General features: G+C 40.4%; 1 protein-coding gene across 8 annotated transcripts in view; it reads left to right on the forward strand.

The window, feature by feature from the left end:
- LOC109409200 (uncharacterized) overlaps positions 1-22,281 on the forward strand; it is a 504,613-nt gene that overhangs the window by 162,647 nt on the left and 319,685 nt on the right. For all 8 annotated transcript variants that reach the window (XM_062849689.1, XM_062849690.1, XM_062849691.1 and 5 more), the window contains exons 2-4: positions 3,310-3,359; positions 4,170-4,301; positions 18,500-18,672. In XM_062849689.1, the coding sequence (XP_062705673.1) occupies positions 3,310-3,359; positions 4,170-4,301; positions 18,500-18,672 (355 nt within the window). The remainder of the gene's footprint in view (positions 1-3,309; positions 3,360-4,169; positions 4,302-18,499; positions 18,673-22,281) is intronic.

Genomic DNA, 22,281 nt, shown 5'->3' on the forward strand with positions numbered 1-22,281 from the left:
ACTTTGTCTTCGATACATTAATAATTAATCCGATTCGCCTGGCTTCACTCTTAAGTCAGATGTACGTTTCCGCCATATTCTCAAATTTACGAGCTATAATATCAATATCATCAGCGAAACCAAGCAGCTGAACGGATTTCGTGAAAATCGTCCCACTCGTGTTTATCCCCGCTCTCCTAATTACACCCTCTAAAGCAATGTTGAACAGCAAGCACGAAAGACCATAACCTTGCCGTAACCCTCTGCGAGATTCTTAGGGATTCGAGAGAGTACCTTGTAGGCAGCGCTCAGTAGTGTGATCACGCGCAGTGTTGGTAAAAACTCAAATTCTCAAATCTCATGGTTGAGGTGTTTCACGCGCGATTCTTGACTCGCCAGACTCACCACCGAAAAAATCAAGCATGAGTTGACTCGCGATTTCACTCATTGCTTCATTTCTTGGTGTTCTTTTTATTTACATCAAAGTTTTTAGGATTATATAATAGAATAAAAGCCAATCTAGCGTACAATAACATTAAATGCCGTTCAAATTTATTTGGGTTCGTTTTACAAGCGAACAAGATTTCGGCGCTTGACTCGTGATGGCGAGATTTTGCATGAAAATCTCGCGCGTTAGAAAATGATTTAGAATCACGCGCGAGATTGTCACACAGGAGCGGTTCATGAGTCCGCTTTGAGTGTGATTTTACCAACACTGATCACGCGATAGTTCCCGCAATCCAACTTATCACCCTTTTTGTAGATGGGACACACGATACTTTCCATCCATTCCCCCGGTAATATTTCCTGCTCCCAAATTTTGGTAATGACCCAGTGTAGTGCTCTCACCAGTGCTTCTCCACCGTGTTTTAGTAACTCGCTTGGTAGTTGATCTGCTCCAGCGGCTTTGTTGTTTTTCAACCGGCTATCCTCCTCCTCAATCACTTGGAGGTTAGGGGCTAGAAATCTTTCGTCCCGCGCACGAACTCCTAGATCTGTTTACGCGCCACCTTCGGTGCTTGCAACGTCGCCATTCAGGTGCTATTACTTAGTATTAGAAATGCCGACAAACAAACTAACAAAATAATAACACCGATAACACAGCTTATCAAAGTGTTATCATTTTGTTATCCGCCATTACTCGGGAAGTCTGCTCTATCTGTTACCGGCCAGAGATTTAATGAAAAATGAAACATACGCTCAGGAGGAACTGGAGAAGCAGAAATTTGAAATGGTAGTTACGCTCTTCTCAAATGTTAGTCTAGAAATAATTTCCAAAAAGTACACCGTGAGCTAAGAGACCTGCATACCCCGTGGGATATAAATACACAGAATTGGATAGAGTCGTTAAAAATATTCGATCCATGTTGTAAGCTGCAAGTTCACATGCATCGTATGCTTGATGAATTTCGAGTAGTAAAGATCATTGCTTTTCATTGTATCAAAATCTGCGCGAGTAATTTCAATGCATTTTCAATTTATGCTCCTTTTTATACCCTGCGTAAATGGAGGGAGAGCTACTCAGAACTAATATTGTGCATTAGGAACTGTAATAATGACGGTAATTATGGTAATGGCGGCCAGGGGCGTGTATAGGTGAGAACAAAAAGATGATTTCAGGGGCGTTTCTGGAGTATAGTAGGAGCAGGAGTCTCTGGGGGCCAAGCCCGTGCCCAAGTTTGGGGGGGGTTAAACCCTCCCCATTATCGACGCTTCTTACACTAGGTGCCCCTCCGCCTTTTGCCGAAATTGGGAAAAACCCCTCCCTTGGCGCCACTTCTGTGCACGGGCCTGCTGGGGGCATTTAAGAGGGTTCAAGATCTTCTCAGGGGCTTCAGGGGGCTCCAAAGGGCCTCAGGAGCGCTTCAATTCCAGGGCAGTTCCAGCAGGTCTCAGGGACATTTTAGGGAATACCAGAAGGTTTCAGTGCCGTTCATAGGGGTTTCCATGGCGGCAGGGAGTCAAAGGGGTTATAAGGGGACCCTTGGGATCTCTGGGCACTTTAGGAGGTCTCTGCGGAGTTCCAGCGGGTTAACGGGGGTCTTGGGGGCGTTACGGCGGATTTCAGAGGCATTACGCAGAAGTTTTCGGGGTTTTCGTAGGGTCTCACGATAGAATAAGATGCTAAAGTAGAGGCCACATGATTACATGCTTCCATTTGATCGCGGGCAAAGTATACGCATAAAGCCTATACTTTAGCATTCTATTCAGCACCATATACGATCGTCTGTTGACTGGGATTTTAGGAAGTTGCTGTAGATTTTCGGTGGGCTTCAGATGCGTTACGTATGAGTTTTCGGTGGATTCGAGTAACATTAAGTACAAGGGGGCTCTCTAATGGGTTTTTGGAGCCAATTAAGGAAATTTCAAATGATTTTCAGAGACCCTTTCACAATAACTATTGAAGCTCCTTAAAATGCTCCCAAAACCTCGATATATACATTGAAATCCCCCTGAAAGCCCTTTGATTGGAGGGTGTTCTGTCCCCGTAATCTCATTAAAATTCCAATACAATCTGATAAAAGGCTTTTCAAACCTCCTGAAACGCCCCTGAAGCCCCTTGGATCTCCCATTTTAGGACCTCTGGGAACTTCCTGGAAACCCCTCTTGGCCACATCTCTAATGCCTTGGATCTGTTCTCTCAAACAAGATTTCCTCATTTGGATGATGGGTTTTTGCCCTGACCTAATTTATGCAGAAGTGCAGTCCAAGTGCCTGCAAGTCCTTCTCGAGCATGGTCCGAGCCAGAATCGTGATAACGTAACCATCACCATTATTAAATTTATAATTGCTGTGCTCTCGAATTGTGTACATTTGAAATGGTTAGGAAGTTTCAAATTCCATCTATTGATTACCTATGCAAATTACATTAACTTGGTCGATCACAATGCTGCAACTATGTTTATTATTAATTCTTTATTATGGGGAAATTCAGCCCGTAGTTTACAGCTTTATGCTTATATGTATGTGCTAGTTGTTGCTTTAAGATGCTAAACGCAACCGAAAAACCTTAGTTCCAGAAAAAAACGACCAAGTTGTGTAATAGACAGTGGAGCAAACCACGTTTGACACCAGATATGACACTAACCGCCGAACGACAACCTGTTTCTTTGCAACGAAAATCCCACATGATGAGCCATCAACCGCAAAGCAAAGTGCTTTTCATTTGTGCTTGCTATTTTATTTATTGGCGCCTGCAATTTTTTCCCTTCGCTCAACTGTCGTCGTCATATGTGATCCACCAACAAACCGCCAAAAAAAAAGGCATCTGAAACTGAACCACATTTGCTGAATGTTTCTTTTTTATCTCTCTCTCTGGTTTGTTTTCAGGTTTGCATCACGCTTCTTCGCTCGGAAACATAGAAGCATCCTCATCCCAGGTACGTTTCGTTGTAAGGGGAAAAAAATGTTGCATTTTTCGAGTTTTGCCAACATTCGCAAGCTTGCAGAAATGAGTTGCGTTTTTTTTTTGTGTACCATGCTGGTGTTGTGAATGTACGGTTCAAGAAAGAAATGTGCTTCCGTATTCGTTTAGTTCTCACGTTGAATGTATTTTTTTTTGGTGAAATTTAGGAAGCACACAGAATGGATGATGGTTTATCATGCCAGCACTCTTGGTACATTCATTTGTGTTCATGAGTTTTATAGAGTTTCATAATACAATGTGTACCAAACATGTACTTTTTTCTGTTTTAAAAGTGAATTTTATTAGTATTATCTGGGAGATTTTGGCTTTCTCAGTCTAGGGAATCCAAACGATTAAATTGGCATTGCCCGACGTTTCGGCCTAATTTATTTGGCCTTTTTCAAGACAGCTTTACCCTTGAAAAAGGCCAAATAAATTAGGCCGAAACGTCGGGCAATGCCAATTTAATCGTTTGGATTCCCTAGACTGAGAAAGCCAAAATCTCCCAAACATTGAAGTTCCAGTCGAAAATCTTACGCAAATTAGTATTATCTTAATCGCTAATCATCATAACTAGCATTGTTACATGATATGTAACTTCAAATACTTCACTAAGTCTTTCGACAATTTGCATTTTTAGTCTACTGAAAGCGAGCTGTCGTGAAGGGGATCACTTTCCTAAGCACACATTCTCCCTAAAGCCGTACCATTACATAACCTCTCTTATTTCTCGGTTTCCACAAAATTCAACCCACCAATTCCTGCTTCGGTTCAACGGGCGTAGTCGAACACAAATCTAGCCGCCAGGAGCTACGATTCTGAAGATGAAAATATGGGCAGGAAAAAAGGACGCCCATTCGACACGGGACCTGGCTCGAGAGCACCTGTCTACTCGAAGGGAGATATCCGCGAACAGGTGAGTACTTTTTTCAAGCTGGACTGTAAAATAACCCTCATATCTGTAAAAGAGCCGATAAGATGGGATATAACGAGCAAAACTCTTGTTGAGAATGTCTAACGTGAAGGAAATATCGCCTCACACATATCTTTTCCAATTATTCACTTTCAACCCAAAGTTCAACCAATATTTCATTTCATAATATTGCATTTTACATTACATGCACTTGTTTGTTCTGAAGCATTTCTGAATTTTCGAGTTCACAGATAAAATTTCAAAAGATTGAACTAATTGTTACATTAATAGCATCCTTTATTGACTATGTAATGCTAAAACTTTTTTTTTATCCTGAGTTTTCACTTATCCGGGAAATTTCCCCTCTCAGAACCCACCCATGAATGTTTAATCGTTCCCATTTCAATTTCACCGTCTGGAAAAGAATGTCGCCTATCGATGGTTCGCACTGACTGGTGGCTAAGAACCGCCAACAAAAGGGCCGCTTCCATTAATATTCATTCGCTGTGAAGTCCTTTCGGTATTTAGCTTCCGGGTTGCACCATCCGCCCGCACGGTTAAAGACGATGATCGTTATGTCGTCGTCGTCGTCGTCGCCATCGCCTTCTTTGTCGACACGGTCATCGATTGCTGGCGAAACTGGTGAGTGCCAATTTCCGTCAGCTTTAGTTGTTGATTTGATTTTTTTCCTCTGTTCAGTTCCCATCTTCACGTTGAAACAGCATTAGTGTGGCTAGTACTTAGGTGGTCGATATCCTGGCGCGCGACATGAATACGTTCACTAAGCCATACTTTGGGACGCATTATCGAACTCGATACGGCTCGGTGCTTCTTTGTTAGGGATTATTACGCTTGTTGGTTGGCATGAAAATCTGTTTTCGGGATTTCTAATGGATCGCTGGCATTGGCGTAGCTAGGAGGGGTTCCAGGGGTGCCTGGCACCCCCTAGAACAAATTTGGCACCCCCTAGAATTTTTCCTTAACAGTCACCTAAAATTTGAAACTTTACACAATAATTCCAATATTTATTTATGGCACATTTGAACAGAACTTAAGCACACCCGGAATGACTTATATAACTGTTGTTCTGTTTGGCGTTTTGAATATTGGTAAGAACAATCAACAGATTTCTCCATAGATTCCTCCAGAAATACCTCTATCTATTCATACAGTGATTTCTCTAGGCTTCCTTTTTGGGATCCTTCCGATATTTTACGATAAACTTCCTGGCAGTCCTGATGGGGATGTACATACTAGAATTTTCTGCAGAGATTGTTCCAGCAAATTCTGCTAGGATTTTTTTTGAAAATTCATACTATGATTCTTTTCGGACTTCTTCTAGGGATTTCTCTAAACAATTCTATTGGGATTTCTTCAGGAATTTCTGGTGGAATTATTCAAGCAATCTTCCTGGGATTCTTTCAGAAGTTCATCCGGTGACTCGTCCAGAAATTTCTCATGGAATTCCTTCAGGCGCTTATATTGGTCTTCCTCCGGGAATTGTGGCTAGTATTCCTCAAGCAACTCCTGATGCGATTCTTCCTCTAAAAATTCTCACTGTGGTACCTTCTGGAATTCTACTAGGAAAGCTCCTCCGGAAGATCTCCCTGAGATTTTTCTATAAAATCCCTTCATTGATTCTTCCATATATTTCTTTAAGGATATATCGAGGACTACAGAGGTTCTTCCAGAAATTCCACAGGGGATTTCCCCAATAATTTCTATTGCCCTTTCTCCACGAATTTCAGCTGGAATTCTTCAAGTAATTCCCATAAGAACTCCTTCAGAAACACTTCTAGGGATTTTTCCTGGCATACGTACTTGCTGCAATACTTTCGGTGAAACTTCCTGAGATTCCTCCAGAAATTCCTCCTGCGATTCCATCAGGGATTCCTCCAGTATACTTCTACCGATTCTTTCAAGGAGAACTGTAGGTATTCCTCCAGGCATTTGTTAGAGGAACTTCTTAAGATACCCCTGGCATTGCTGATTCTAGGATTTCTCTAGGAATTACTTCTATAAAAGCTCCCGAAATTCTGAGAATTCCTCCAGATATTCCAGCTGTGACTGCTCAAGCAATTCATGCGGTTCTTCCTTCAGAAATTCTAACTATGGTACTTCCGAAATTATGCTACGGATTCTTTTAGAGCTTTCTCCTGGCTTTTTTGCTGAGGCCTTTCCAGGCAATCTTCCTGGAATTCTTGCAGAAATACCTTTGATTGCTCCATCCATTGCTCATCCAGGAATTCCTCCAGAGATTTTATCCAAAGATTTCAACAGAAAATCCTCATAGAATTCATGCAGAAACTCTTTTTGGCCTCCAAGAATACATCCTATGATTCTTTCATAGAAATTCTTCCTAATGATTCCTATACGAATTTATCTTAGCATTAGCTTTCAGAAAATCCTCCTGCGATTCCTTTAGGGCTTTCCAAGGATTTTTTTCTTTGGATTCCCCCGGCATCTAGAAATTCCTGTACAGTTTTTTCCAGCAATTCCTTCTAGGATTTTAGCTGAGGATTCTACAGTGATACCCCGGAATCCTTCTAAGAATACCTCCTTAAATATTTTCCTGTGATTTCTTCAGAAACTCTCCGGTGGATTTTTTATCCAAGATATTTTGTCCACGGATTCTCTCATAAATTTCTCATGGGATTCCCGCAGGAGCTCCTCTTGGCTTTTATCCAGGAATTTCAACTGGATTTCTCAAACTATTCCTGCTGTGGTTCTTCCAGCTGTGGTTTTCCTCGGACTCCTCCAGTCATTCTTACTGTAATACCTACCGGAATTCTTCTACGGATTCTTATAGGCTAAAATATTAGCGACACATAAGAAAGGGATTATTCTCTTTAAATAATTCCAAAAGTCTCAGTGAAGAAACAGGGGTGTAAGCAGTAATAAATAACAAAAGTTCCATAAACAAAAAAAAAAAAATGCATGAATAAATCAAAAGTGTCCATAAATAGTTGATTTTTGAGCAATTAAAAACGTCGAAAATGCAATGAATAAATCAACTGTTGCAATAGAAAAAGCCATTTCTCCCACCAAAAAAATTCGAATTTCCATAAATAAATTTGATTTTTCCATAATAAATTAGAAAATTCACAATAAAAAAATATCGAAAAAGCAATAAATAATTCAAAATGTGTAATAAGCAAAAAAAAAATTATCAATAAGTGTCCAAAAACAAGCAATAAACGTAAATGCATTTTGAGCCAAAAAAATATGCAGACCATGCGGCATAGAGGATTGAGACCATGCCGCATAGAGGATTGAGGAACTGAGGCGGCAGAAGGCCGCCTATGTTTCCGATATCCGATGCACCGTAATTGCATCGTTTCGGTTCCAGGCAATCCACAGATCCAAGAATTTGCCTGGTATAATGCAAACATAGATGTTATCCCTTTTTTAGGTCCAACGAGCGATAGCGAGTTCGGACAGCAAGCAATTGCTCGGTAAATTGCAATAATAGTTACGCAGGCTTTTCAGTCGTTTCAGTCATATAAGTGCGATTCAGCATTTCACTACCTCATACTTTCCCGCATTTGTTTTTCATGGGTAATTTAGTCGCTTTTATTGCTTTTCTTGAATTTTTATTGCTTTTTCGATATTTTTTATTGTAAATTTTCTAATCTATTTGGCCGTTACAAATATTTATTTCACTTTTTGTCCCACCACTCTTCGGCTGGTTCATATAAGAACTACCAGAGGAATTCCTGATGAGAATAGTATGGCTTTTTAAAGAAATTGAATCCAATCTCAAAATAGGCTCAGTGTACCAGTTATGGCTATAGTACCTCAAATTCGCCATAGTTGATTTTCAACCTTTATCGATGCAAATCATCAAGAAAAAATATGTGAGCAATAGATCACGTTCATAAAAGATGATTGCACTCATTCAAATTTCACATTTTGCTCAAATTATGATAATAAATCATTTTCCTTAAGGACAAACGTCTTGAAATCCCGCTTCAACCGCGCATCAGAACTTCAGACGCACAAATCTCAAGAAGCAAGCTTCAAACAACAGTGCATTTTATTATTCTGTTCTTGCTCACTCGTAATAAGCCTAAAATAAGAAGATCAGGTGCGCTGGTTTTGTTTACGAAGAGATTTGTGCGCTTGAAATCGTGAGTAGGTACCAAAGTCGGCCATTGTGGCGGCCATTTTGGGATTCTAACAAGTCTGTCCTTAAAATTTCGGCTTCCTTGCACCCTATTCCGCCATAGTGTACCAGTTATGGCAAATCCCATAAGGAATGCATGTAAATAGTGCGAAGTGGAACCGAAATTAAAAAGTATGTCCATAACTGGTACAGGGTTCCTATCATTGGCACACGCCGTAATAAATAGTAAAAGTGGGTTTGGCTCAGATTTTATATTTTTCCTGTAAAGTATGAAAACAAATCTATCATTTGACATATCGCCGACATTCGTCGGTCTTCTTCTTATTTTTGTAGAAGTATTTTTGTTTGACCTAATAGCATAGATAATGGAAGTCCAGAAAATCGACGAAAATCCGAAAAAAAGGAGAATGACTTGCCGAAGACATTTCCAAAAAAAACTTGTGAGGAAGTACTCAGAGTCAATGTCAAATGTATCACCATAAGCTTCACTAAAAGAATTCCCAAAGGAATTGCCTGAAGAGAAAAATGGGGGATTTTTATAAAGCAAATATCAATAAAATTGCTGACATTAATAAAACATCGCTTGAAAGACTACTAAAAAATTGGCGTAGAAGCTCCCGAGAAAACATATCAAAGGATTTGGCAACGAAACAAAAAAAGCCAAATAAACTCCTAGCGGATTTGTTTTTTTAAAGAGGTTTTACCGCAATGCGGCATTTGCCTCTAGGTGGAATTGCCAAAGAAATTTCCAAAGTTATTTCCAATGAAATTTTCAAAGGATGCGTAAAAGGTGTTTTGTATCAAATTCCACACATTTTTTCAAATAAATTCATAAAGAAATTGCCGAAGAAATTTGCCAAATTCAAAGGAATTACTGAGAGATTTCTAAAATAAGTCTTAATTAAAATAAATTGCGAAACAATTTCTAAATAAATTGCCGGAAATATTCCGTGAGGAATTACCGAAACAATGTTTTGCCGAAAACACAAAACAAAACACAAGCATAGAATCAGAATCCCGAAGAGAAATATCGAACCAATTGTATTATAGCATAGAATCAGAATCCCGAAGAGAAAAGCCAAACCAAAAATGCAAATATGTATTCTGATTTTGCAATTTCACGTATTTATTACTCTTACAATGCCACAAAAGTTCAGCTTATTGGACTCAGTGGCGTAATTTCCACAACAGGAGTGAAAAAATGACTCTTATAATTGTTCTTGAAAACTATTTTATATGGGTTGTTATCTTGCAATAAAGCAAAGAGGATGTCACGATGAATATAAGTTACACGCAAATTTGTAGATATTTGATAGTTTCCGAAATTTACACTTCTAATAATTTCTCTGAAAATGTATTCTTAATTAATGTATTCAATCCACAAAACAAAGGGGTTGTGATGATTGTAAAGTTCAAACTGAAAATACAAATTCCATATGTTATACGTAATCAAGTTATCAAGTTCTCAAACCTCACATGGCGGGGAGAGTGTTATGTCAGTACAACGGTCCGAATTTTTCAAAAAAAAAAACACTGTTCTTTAAAATATAGCGCGTTTAAATTTTCGGGCTAATTTGTCCCGCGATGCAGTATATCATTGTTCTATGAAATTGAGGGTGGATCGGTATTACTTAATAGCCTGGAAGCCACTGAAACTGGCACCCCCAAGGCACTCCCTAGGAAAAAATCCTAGATACGCCAATGATCGCTGGAGAAAAGCTGTCTCAATTTATGCAGCAGGCATAATTGGTTGAAATAAGCTGTTGAAATTATTCGATTTAGAATGCTGGAAACATGTTTTTGTGCAATCGAACAAGTATCCTCTAGAGATTATGGAAACCGGTTTTAAACGAGTAGAACCCAACTTGCTGTTTTGTTTTATGTCAAGTACCCACTTGTATTAATGATAGCCAACAAGAGTAAGTACTGAATATAGATAGTTCCTATGCTTATTCTTCTGTTGAGTACACGCTAAGACCGCTCGGCACTAAAGTGCATAATTTCCAGACTACACCAAAACTGTGTAACCCTTGCACATTCACAAAATCAGCTCCTGCATCCACAAAATCATGAAATTCGCAAATAAAATTGTACGGCAATCAAGCTAGGTTTACTAGTGACCTTGGTAAACAAAAAAATATCGACATTTCGCATCTAGAAGAGTGTAAGAGCTGTTTTTGTGAATGTGTAAGGGTTATACATTTTTGGTGTAGTCTGGAAATTATGCACTTATGAGTAGGGCTTACACATTCTAGGTGATGAGTGGTCTTAGCGTGTAAATATTTAGTAGGGAAGTGGCATTATTGATGATTGCAGTACGTCGAAGATGCAATACAAGCATTAAAGCGGCCAGGCCTACTGTGGAGCGTTTTTAATTTAATTAAAAATACAATGCGTGGAGACATCTCGTACCAACCGCTCAGTTTATGAAAAAAGCAAACTACGGTGAAAATTGGAGTGGTGATGAAGCTAAGAAGGTTAATGTCACCCCTTAGTCCTTGAATTAGTTGAAGAGGTACGGTGTGTATCGAAAGCAACTGTGAAATCAATCGACGAATATTTTGGCCGGTGCAGACACACTAGAGCAAGCGGTTCAACTGAAGGATGAAATCATGAGTTACTTCAGAACCTCCCCAGGACAATATCGAAAAGAAGCTATTGGTCGGTGAAATTCAATCCATCGAAGCATTGGCAGTTCGTACCCGTGTGAAGTTGATCATCAATATTAACTTCTTTTCTCGATCAGCCTAGATAATTGTGTAGTGTCGGTAGCGATTGTCTCAATTGGCTAAGAATAACACTACGGACCGTCTGTTCCGGTGGTAAGAGTCCACCAACAGATGGCCCCTAATTCATGGTGTGATGCGGCTTTATGCTTACCGTGCCTAGGAATGAATGGCTAGGGGGGTCTAATAAAAACCTAACCGCTATCGGATCCTGTGGAGTACCAGGGCGCCCTTCACAGTATGTTGCCCTTACTGCGCTAACCGAAGCAATGGTGCAGTGGACCTTGTGTTTCTCCGAGACAATCAGCTGCCCTTCTTTAGTCTCACTTGAGGCTAAATAAGGGCGGGATTATGAAGATGTTGTTAATTAGTTTAAATTTTCAACTATATGGTGAATCCTCTCCTTTGGCGTTTTCCAATCGATACCGATCTGATTTTGTTGCTGCTATTCTTTATTGTGCTGTTGTTGCGAAGAGTTCAATCTTGCCTAGTTTGGATAGTGGCTACGGCTAGGATAGCTCAGATCAATCTTCAGCACAAAAGAACAGCAACGATCAATCTTTGTAGACTTATGCAAAATAGTACAGCCCAAGTGGCCTTGGTCCAAGAACCTTACTTCCGTAAGGGGAATTTCTACTTATCTAGGAAACCTTGTGAACCCGGTGTTTGCTACTGTCAGTAAACATGCAAACTCGCGTGTCATGCCTCGAGCCTGTGTGCTTGTCACTGCTACACTCATCTCTGAACTAACCACCAGAGATGTTTTCGCTATCACAATTGATGTATCCGTTCGAAACCTCAACAGGAAATACGTCTACTGTTCGATTTATTTATCGCATGATGAACCATCCCACACGGATGCATTCAAACAAGTCATCGCATACTGCACTTCATAAGGCCATCCGCTAATTGTTGGCAGTGGTGCTAATGCTCACCATATCATCTGGGGCAGCTCAGATATTAACTTGAGAGGCTTTAGTTTGATGGAGTACTTGAGTAGTACAGATCTTGCATTACTTGACATAGGCAACCGCCCAACCTTCATGGTATATGCTAGAGAGGAAGTTTTAGACATAACTCTTTTCTCTAGCAGAATTAGTCACGAGCTGACCAATTGGCATGTGTCAGATGGATAATCTTTATCTGACCATCGCTACATCTTTTTTGAACATTTAAATGTTACTTCACAAACATTGCGTTTCAGGAATCCCCGGTCAACAAACTGGGATCTTTTTACTGACTTGGTTGCGGCCAAATTTCATGGATACTCACCATCCATTGACACTTCAAGTGATTTAGATGGATGCCATTGATGCTACAACGACCTTCATCATGGAAGCTTTTGAAGAAGCAGGCCATCTACGGTCTGTGAAGATCACAATAGGAACCCCTTGGCCTTGTTAGAACTCTGATCTGCCGAAGTTCAGGAAACAATGTAGAATGAGTTGGAACAGACGACGTTCGGCTGGTTCGAAGGCCTTCAGGTCGGCTCGAAAGGCCTACAGGAAAGCTCTCCGGTCTGCTGAACGATCCGGCTGGAAAAAACCTTTGTACAAATCTTTCCAGTTTTAGTGAAGTCAGTCGGTTAAACAAAATACTTGCAAAATCTAAGGATTTCCGAGTGAACGAATTTCGTTGGCCGAATGGCGATCTGACTTCCTCTGATGATGAAGTTCTGGAATGCTTATTCAGCACACACTTCCCTGAATGTGTGGATATTACATCTTCGGATGGACCTGATGTCTTTTCTTGTAGTTATGATTCTTTAACTTTGGCTAGGAGTATTGTAACTATAGAATCGATTGAGTGGGCTCTTAATAGCTTTGCTCCTTTCAAATCTCCTGGGGCAGATGGGATTTATCCTATTATGCTTCAGAAGGGATTTGATCATTTCAAACATGTTTTGAAACAACTACTTGTTTGCCGTTTTGCTACAGGGTATATTCCCAAATCCAATCCTGGCGGGGTATTACTGTAAAGTTTATTCCGAAAGTGGGTCGTGCGTCGTATAAAGAAGCAAAGAGTTTCAGACCTATCAGTTTGACCCCTTTTCTTCTGAAATGCTTAGAACGCATTGTCGATCATCATCACATCCGTGATGTTCATCTGGCCAATGTGCCTCTTCATGTGAACCAACATGCTTACCAATCTGGAAAGTCCACTGTGACTCTTTTACACAAAAAGTTGTTTACGATATCAAGAAGGCATTCGCTGAAAAGCAATCCTGCTTGGGTGTTTTCTTCAATATCGAGGGTGCCTTTGACAACGTGCCTTTTGATGCCATATTGGAAGCCGCACGGGGTCATGATTTCCAATTGGATTCACCAAATGCTCAAAAACCGACATCTCTTCGCGACATTGCGTCAAGCGGCGATTAGGAAATTGAGTGTTTGTGGATGCCCCCAAGGGGGAGTCTTATTACCACTTTTGTGGAATCTCGTAGCAGATACGCTATTGAGGCAACTCAATAATAGCGGTTTTCCGATTTATGGTTTTACCGGTTTACCGAGCTTTGCTAGTTGGTATGTGTATCACCACCCTTTTCGACCTGCAAAGCGCGTTTCAGGTAGTTGAGGGTTGGTGTCGCCAATATGGACTTTCGATTAATCCGAGTAAAACATCTATTGTTCTTTTCACGGAAAGGCGAAACCATGATGGCGTTGGACCTTTGCGTACCTTTGATTCTGAAATCAATGTGACTAAACAGGTGAAGTACGTTGGAGTTATTCTTGATTCCATGCAAGATTCCAAGCTTTCCTGGACACCTCAAATTGAGTTCAGAATCAAGAAAGCTTGTATGGCCTTCGGACAATGCCGCCGAATCTTTGGTACAACTTGGGGTCTAAAGCCCACAACAACTGTGCCACACAACTGTGGTTCGGCCAATATTGGCCTGTGGATGTCTTGTGTGGTGGCAAAAGGGCGAAATGAGAACGGTCCAATCAAAGTTAGGCCATCTCCAAAGGATGTGCCTAATGGCGATGTCTGGAGCGTTCTCTTCAACTCCCACGGCAGCGCTCGAAGCTCTCTTTCACCTTGCTTCACTACACACTCATCTCAAACAAGAAGCACTTTCTTGCACTTACCGTCTACGGGGACTCGGTCTACTAGAGGAAACTCCTGTGAACCGCACATCAACACACACCTCGTTGTTTCCACGTTTGGTGAATAGGGACAAAATTGTCCTTGCTCCAAGTGATCTAACAATCGCTTGTAATTTTCCGTATAGGACATTTTCCACGAAATTCCCTTCCCTGGAAGAGTGGACATCTGGTTATCTGGAGAGAAGTATTTCAGACGGCATTGTATGTTACACTGATGGCTCTCTTCTCGAAGGTCGAGCAGGTGCTGGTGTATATTCTCGTGAGCCAAGGCTGTATCAATCTTACTCACTTGGTAGACACTGCACCGTTTTTCAGGCCGAAATCTTAGCTCTTATGTGCGGAGTGCAATCGACACTTCAGCAGCACGTCATGGGCAAAGTAATATACTTCTGTTCAGATAGCCAAGCTGCTAATAAAGCACTTGCTTCGGCCAACTCTAGGTCGAAGATAGTTATCGCTTGTCGAACTCAAATCGAGGAGCTGAATTCAGCAAACGTTGTTCACCTTGTATGGGTACCTGGCCATTCTTCCATCGCTGGAAATGAATTGGCTGATGAGTTAGCTCGTACTGGAGCATCACATGACTGGTCCTGAGCCAGCTATTTCGGTATTACAGTGTAGGATAAAGCGACAGATGGATACCTGGGCTGCCACTCAACACAGACAATACTGGAATAGTTTGGAGTCATGTCGTCAAACCAAATTGTATTGTACTGAGCCATCTCCAAGGGTGGCGAAGTATCTTACAAATCTGTCAAAGCAGAATTGCAGCATGCTGGTCAAAGCAGTGACTGGTTACTGCCAACTCAGCTATCACATGGCGAATATTCAGCAAGCTGATTCATTTGCATGTGATAGCTGTGAATCCGAATATGGAACTTCGTATCATTTGATATGTAACTGTATGTCTAGTTTTTGCGCAACTGCGTTTCCGAGTATTCGGTAAACACTTATTAAGTGAAACTGACTTCAGGGCGCTGTTTGAATCCATTGTGGTATCCTTATGCGTTAATATCCTCTTCCAGGGTACTTTTCCTATTTCCCTACCTGTCCTTATCCCCATCCTTATCCTTATTTCCTTCCTTTTCCCTCAGGTAGATGATGAAATAGGCTATTATTTTGGCGATGGCACAAATGTCCCAAATGGAGGATAACGTGCCTCTGGAGCCGGCCTTCTGATACCTTCTGATACCTGAGACTTAAGGTTGGTCCAGTAACTACGGTTGATTTTGCAACGTTACTCAGTATGGCAGATATGGCCACTGTTACGAGGTACTCCAAGGTATTTTGGCTGACTATTGGCTGATCCCTATAGTGTCTACAAAAGACTTTAAAGATTACCAGAGCTTTGCGGATACCAGTAGACTATGCGATGCTATTATTTATGGCGAAAGTAAATGAAATCATGTTTGTATATTAGAAGGACCTTACTGTTGGACAGTTTGGAGCATCCCAGAATATAAAACACCTTTTGATATTCTTGACGAAGGTTAAATGTACACATATGCACGTAACGCATATCAAAATTCAGCTTTTAGAACAACTGGAATGATGAGCACGAGGTTCCTTTTCCAGTCTGATTGGGAGTCCATTATGAGTTGCCGTGAGCCGATATCCATGTTTCCGGATCCATTAGAGCATATGCTCAGCAGAGGGTCTACAAAAATCCATGGAGAATTGCTTCAGTAGCTTTTTTGAGAATTCCTGTGGAAGTTCCTCCGGAAATTCCTCCAGGAGGTCTTCCCACAATCCCTACGAATATTTCTTGATGTGTTAAAAAATCTCTCCAGGAGTCCCTTCAGAGATATCTTTAATAGTTTTTCCGAAAAACTCATCAAGTGCACTAGTGCTAGTTCCTGCAGCACCTCTTTCGGATTTTTTTCTTTCAATAGATCCTTCGGATAATTTCCCAAGATTTTCGTCGAAAAATCCTCCAAGAACTCCTTCCGCTGCACCAACAATCCCTTCAGTAATGCCTTCGAGAGTTTCGGCAAATTCAGAAATTTTTTTTTCCAGGATTCAGTCAGCATAACATTTTCATCGTGAATTCCTTTGGAAATTTCTGGAAAAGTTCCTTCGCGAACTCCTTCAGGAGTACTTTTGCAAATTTATCCAGAAGCTTCGCCAAGAACTCCTTCCGAAACTTTTCCAGGAATCCTTCCATGAGTTAACCCTTTATAAGGCAGTGGCAACTATATTGCCACCTTATACACATATTTTTTTTTCTGTTCGTTTAGAAATTTTTTACAACTTCTGTTTTAACTGATGGACACATTAGGCCTTTGTGAACACTCATGATTTTTTCGAGCCATAACAAATATGAATGGGCTTTATAGAACAAAATGTCTATACAAAAACTGCCATTTTTGAGTGCATGAAGGTTTATAAGCTCGAAATTCTGTTATGGTGAGCGAATTGAAAATTGAATGATGGGGAATGAAAGGCCTATGTACCTTTTACTTGTGGACAAAATTTCAACTTGATTGCTTCATTACTTTTAGAAACTCAGCCTTTTGAAAAAAAGTACTATAATAAATGGGCATGTACTAAAATTCCCATATCGTCCAAAATAATTGACCAATCGAGTTCAAATCCACACAACTCTACAGTATGATTGATAAACGCATCACAAAATAACAACATTTTAAACTTTGTTGACAAAAAGTTGAAATTCAGACCATTTTTTTTCATACAAAATTGACCATCGATTTTTTTGCAAATAAAAACGTTTTTGTTCATTACACCACATGTACTTTATATTCCCATGTAGAACGAGTGGATTCCGTGCCTGGTTCTCTCGGCCTTATAAAGGGTTAAACTGGAAATTGTTTCGTAAGTGACTTCGGATATTCCTTGCGAAGCTCTGGAATTCGTACTAAAACTCCTCTTGCATGTAGGAACTCCAAAACACAAATTTCTCCTGAAATTATGTCCACAATTTCTAATTTTTAATTGGATACAGTGAACGAGGAAGAATGGGGGTCTGCGATGACTAAACTCTATGCTATATTTGAACAGCTCTAAGTACCTAGAAGAGAAAAATGGAAGCATGTGGATTCAACAATTAGAAAAATACAAAAATAACTCAACCATAACAAACCGCCCGAAACAAACGATTCTTTTCAAAGTTTTACGCTTACAGCAATGGAACCTTTCCCAACCGATCAAAATACGCAGCTGTTACCTTTTCCGACCACCTGAACCGCAAATCCGATAACGGTGGTATCAATTGCCTCCTGATCAATACCGTGACAACGAGCACCGCAACTCGCCGTTTTCCCAGAATAAATTGTCGAAATTTGAATTTCTGCTCCTGTCTTGAACGCGTCCCCGTTCCATGATACCGTAGGTACCTGGAGTTGTCACCCAAAGTGGGCCACGCTATTGGTTTTCCACTTTTTTGCTCCTTCCTCTTCCCAGAGTTTGGTTTTTGATTTCCATGCTGGAGGGAGAAAATATGATACCATACCAACCATCAACCATCATGGAAAGACGATGGCATGGCTGAGAAGTGTTCGTTGAAAAATCGGTAAAAGCCAAACAGATTCCACCACCTCTCTTCACCAGTTTTGCTTCACAATCTATAGGTACCACCATTTCTTCCACAAGTTTAGTGATGGAAAATGTGCTTCTTTTGGGCCTGTCCATCGCTTCCGGCTCGGAATCTGTCAGCTGCTGCACAGAGAGCACATCTATTCAGCCAACGCCCGGGTCGATGTTATTCTTTGATAGTAGGTATCATATCGTTGTCAGTTTGATTGCAAAACAGCTGGCGCACGGCAATACGGGCTCGATTGGACGCCCGTTACAAGTTTTGCTTTTCTAGGAAACCCGTTTGCGGGCATTTTTCGCTTGAGTGATTCCTTCCGGTTTTGATGGGAGGAAAAAAAAATCTAGCAATAGGAAAGGAGACATGGAAAATGAAATGCTGATTGAAATTTTCCTTTTGCATGCTGTGGCAGCTGTTGAGGCGTAAAATGTTGCAAGTGCTTTTCAGTGCAACAAATTTGAATACTGGAATATGATGGTCGAGCAAAGGGAAAATATGATAAGTGTCAACAGAACTGTGGAATTTATATATTTTCACTCTGTTCTCCTTTCGGACGAGTAGTTTTACCACATCCTCAACTAGAGTTCACTCATAACGTCCATCAACGATGCTATTTTGCTAGGAAGCGTATGTACGTGGTGGGTTGAAATATCTGTTCGTTCTAACCGTAATGTATCGTATTTCTTCCTTTACAGTACTGCTTGACAGACAGACAGCTCAACTCGATAGAGCAGCCGCGAAGGGAACGGTTTTTCGGCTGCTGGTCGGGACGGAATGCACATCAATCCTTTCTGGGGGTGTGCGTGGGGCGGAGAGCACCATCCGATGAGAACCTGGCAGATTACGCCCCAATGCAGCGGTATCCGAGGTAAGTGTTGTAATGTACTTAGCTGCATTTATTGCATAAACTACCGGGCCTTTTTATTGTGGGTATTTGTAATCGTTCTCCCTTGCTGGGTCTTTTGCTTATATAAACAATTGAAATTTGTATGGAAACGAGTGCTTTTTTAAGCGGCACTTTACTAACTTGAAACTCAGCCCGTGTAGCTGCCGGCTTAGAATAGCACTACGGACCACCTGTTCCGGGGGTAAAAGTCCACCAAACAGGTAACCCCAATCCAAGGTGTCAGGCGACCCGTGCTGAGGGATGAATGGTTGAGGGGGTTTAAAAGATGCTCGATCTTTAACGGAGCCCGTAGCGTTGGTAGATTGCCCTTTTGGGTTGCGTTGCGGTGTTAGATCTACCAAACCGAAATCTAGTGCCGTCCTATTTTTCAATTTTGGAATATGTGTTCTGATAATTATAGGCATTATAGTATTTAGTCCTTGCTACTGGTGTTGTGATGACTTCCAGTCTTTGAATAAAACTAAGTTTACCAACTTTACTTTGCATATAGTTAAAAACCTCACCATCTGAGGCTAAACTCAATGCAAAGGAAATCAAATTGGATTAGGGATCCATGTATGTACTAACTCTTCGAAGACTGGAAAGTGCTAGTACGCAAGGAACATACTAGGATCCTTATTACTGGACACATGTCCTATTATTGGAATGATATTGCTGCTAATGTTAAAACCCGGCTCTTTTACTGGGGAGAATTTAGCGGTAAACAAGGGTGATGCTAGGTTTCCGATGCATGTCCAATTATCAGTGCTCTTTTTTCGTTTTCTATAAGAAAGAAATTTCTAAGAAAGCAAAACAAAAACTGTATCAAAATCGATACTTTATTGCCCTTCAATGGCAATTGAGTAATCCGACATGCACTACACTAAGGATACGGGTAATGTCACAATAGATCTAAAAACTGGTCGCAGTGACAGACCCGAACAGGAATAAAAAAAAAAAACTTGAAACTTGATGGACTAACAACTAGACAACTAGTAGCGGTGAGTCTGCACCGGATAAAGTATTCGCCTCCAACTGGTCTCGTTCCTGGGTCAACCGCTTCGAGTCCGTGTCGAGCGGACCTGGTGTGATGGTTAAAGCACGTGACTATCACGCCGAGGACTTGCGAATGCCATCCCAGACAAACTCACAAAAATGTTAGTTCTTCCCTGGGAAGGAAATTTTAATGTGTGGGTCCCGAGATGACTTACCCAGTTCGAAAGTTCTCGTCGCGTACACGTTGACTTTTTGCAGTTTGCGGAAAACCTACGGACTGGTTTTTTCAGGCAGAATATTTATTGCTTAGCTTAGCTTAGCTTAGCTTAGACTGACTGCTCATATCTATGGTTGCTACTCCGTGATTGACCCGAACCAATGACAGTTGCGCAATGAATCAACTGAATAATTGACTGGGAGTGGTCAACATTCTCACTGTGCACGCTTCAGAGATTCTCTTTTACAGTACAATAACGGCGCCGGCCACGTCCTTGCAGTCAGGTTGGGAAAGGGAAGGAATATTAGTACCAACCTTTGTTAAGTGAAGGACCGCGTTTACCGCTGCGACTCCACCAAAGGTTGCAGGATGGAGTGTTTGTTATTAGGGAAGGTATCGTTGGGTCAGGATTCACTTTGATAAGTAATATGACCTTTTGATGTTTGTTCGCCATGCTGGCCGCCGTGACATTGTTCGCTTTACGCGGAAAGCAGACAATCGAACACTCGCGGCAAGTGATCGCTCAATATTTACCACAACCGACGTGTCCGAACAAGCACACAATCTCGTCATTGTTCGCTTCACGCGGAAAGCAAACAATAGATCACTCACGTCAAGTGATCACTCAATATTTACCACAACCGACGTTTCCGAACAAGCACACAGTCTCGCCATTGTTCACTTCACGCGGGAAGCAAACAATAGACTACTCGCGGGAAGTGATCGCTCAATATTTACCACAACCGACGTGTCCGAACAAGTATATAATCTCGCCATTGTTCGCTTTACGGGAAGCAAATTTTCAGGCAGAATATTTATTACACCCATAAACAAACAGAAACGCTCCATAGAAAATCAAAAAGTGCTCCATAAACAATGAATATATGTTCCATGAAAAAACGCAATGTTACCCATAATTAATTGAAAACGTTCCATACTTTATAGAAAATGTACCGGTAAAACATAAAATTTTCTCATTAAAAGTGCAATTTTGTACCAAAAAATAATATTGAAATGCTCCATAAAAAAAAGCAAATGCTCTATAGAAAATTAAAATTGTACCCATAGTAAATTGAATATTGCTCCATACAAAAATTAAATTTCACCATAGAAAATGGATAAATGCTCCATAAGTATAATCAAATTTCACCATACAAAATATGAATTGTTCCATGAAAAATTGAAAATTCTCCATAGATAGCATATTGTCGTATTCAAATTCGGCAGTGGTGATTTGCTTTACATAGCACCACTTTAGTAGTGCAGATGTTTTAAGTTATGAAGAATTTTGAATTTTTTATGGAGCAAATCATTTTTTATATGGTGCGTTTGATAATACTCATGGAGCATTTATTTATTTTCTATGGTGCAATTTCAATTTTTAAGGTGCAATTTAATTTTTCCATTGATCAATATTCAGTTTACTATGGGTACAATTTTAATTTTCTATAGAGCATTTGAATTTTATTGAGGAGCGTTTGTATTTGAGTATGGAGCATTTCAGTATTATATATTGGTACAAAATTGCACTTTTAATGAGAAAATTCGATGTTTTACCAGTACATTTTCCATAAAGTATAGAACGTTTATGGGTAATATTTATGGGTAACATTGCACATTTTCATGGAACATATGTTCATTCTTTAGGGAGCGCTTTTTGATTTTCTATGGAGCATTTGCAATTTGTTATGGTCACAATAACCTTTTGCCATTTTTGTATCTTCATTTACGAGATCTTTCAACCTGGGCTAGTCTTTGAAGAAAGTTCAATAAAGGAACCAAAATAGCAACAACTGTGTTGGCTTACCGCTCGGACTATTACCGAAAAATTATCTCGAAATTCTTATAAGAATACTCGCTGAAGGTTCTCCACTTCTTTCAGGTATTCATTCATAAATTCTTAAAAAAAAACTTTTTTTTAGAAGAGATGCGGACTTGGTGTGATGCTTACAATACGTGTCTATCACGCCAAGGACCTGTGATCGAATGCCACTTCCAACGTACTCACAAAATGTGTATTCTTTCTAAGGAAGGCAAGAAAAGCGTGGGTCCCGTGATGAAATAACCCTGGGTTTAAAAATCTCGATAATTAAGATAAAAATATTGCTTCGGAAATATCTTCAGCATTTCTTTTTTTAATTTCTGCAAGATTTCCTGAAGAAATTCTTTTAAATGTTATTTAAAAAAATGCTGTGAACCTGGTGTGATGATTAAAGCACGTGACTATCACGCCGAGGACCTGGAATCGAATCCCACTCCCGACAAACTCGCAAAATGTGAGTTCTTCCTTCGGAAGCAAAGTAAAGGCGTGGGTCCCGAGATGAACTAGCCTAAGGCTAAAAATCTCGATAGTATAGAAAAAAAAAAATAAAAATAAA

This window comes from Aedes albopictus, chromosome 2 (assembly GCF_035046485.1).
Source record: "Aedes albopictus strain Foshan chromosome 2, AalbF5, whole genome shotgun sequence".
NCBI lineage: Eukaryota > Metazoa > Arthropoda > Insecta > Diptera > Culicidae > Aedes > Aedes albopictus.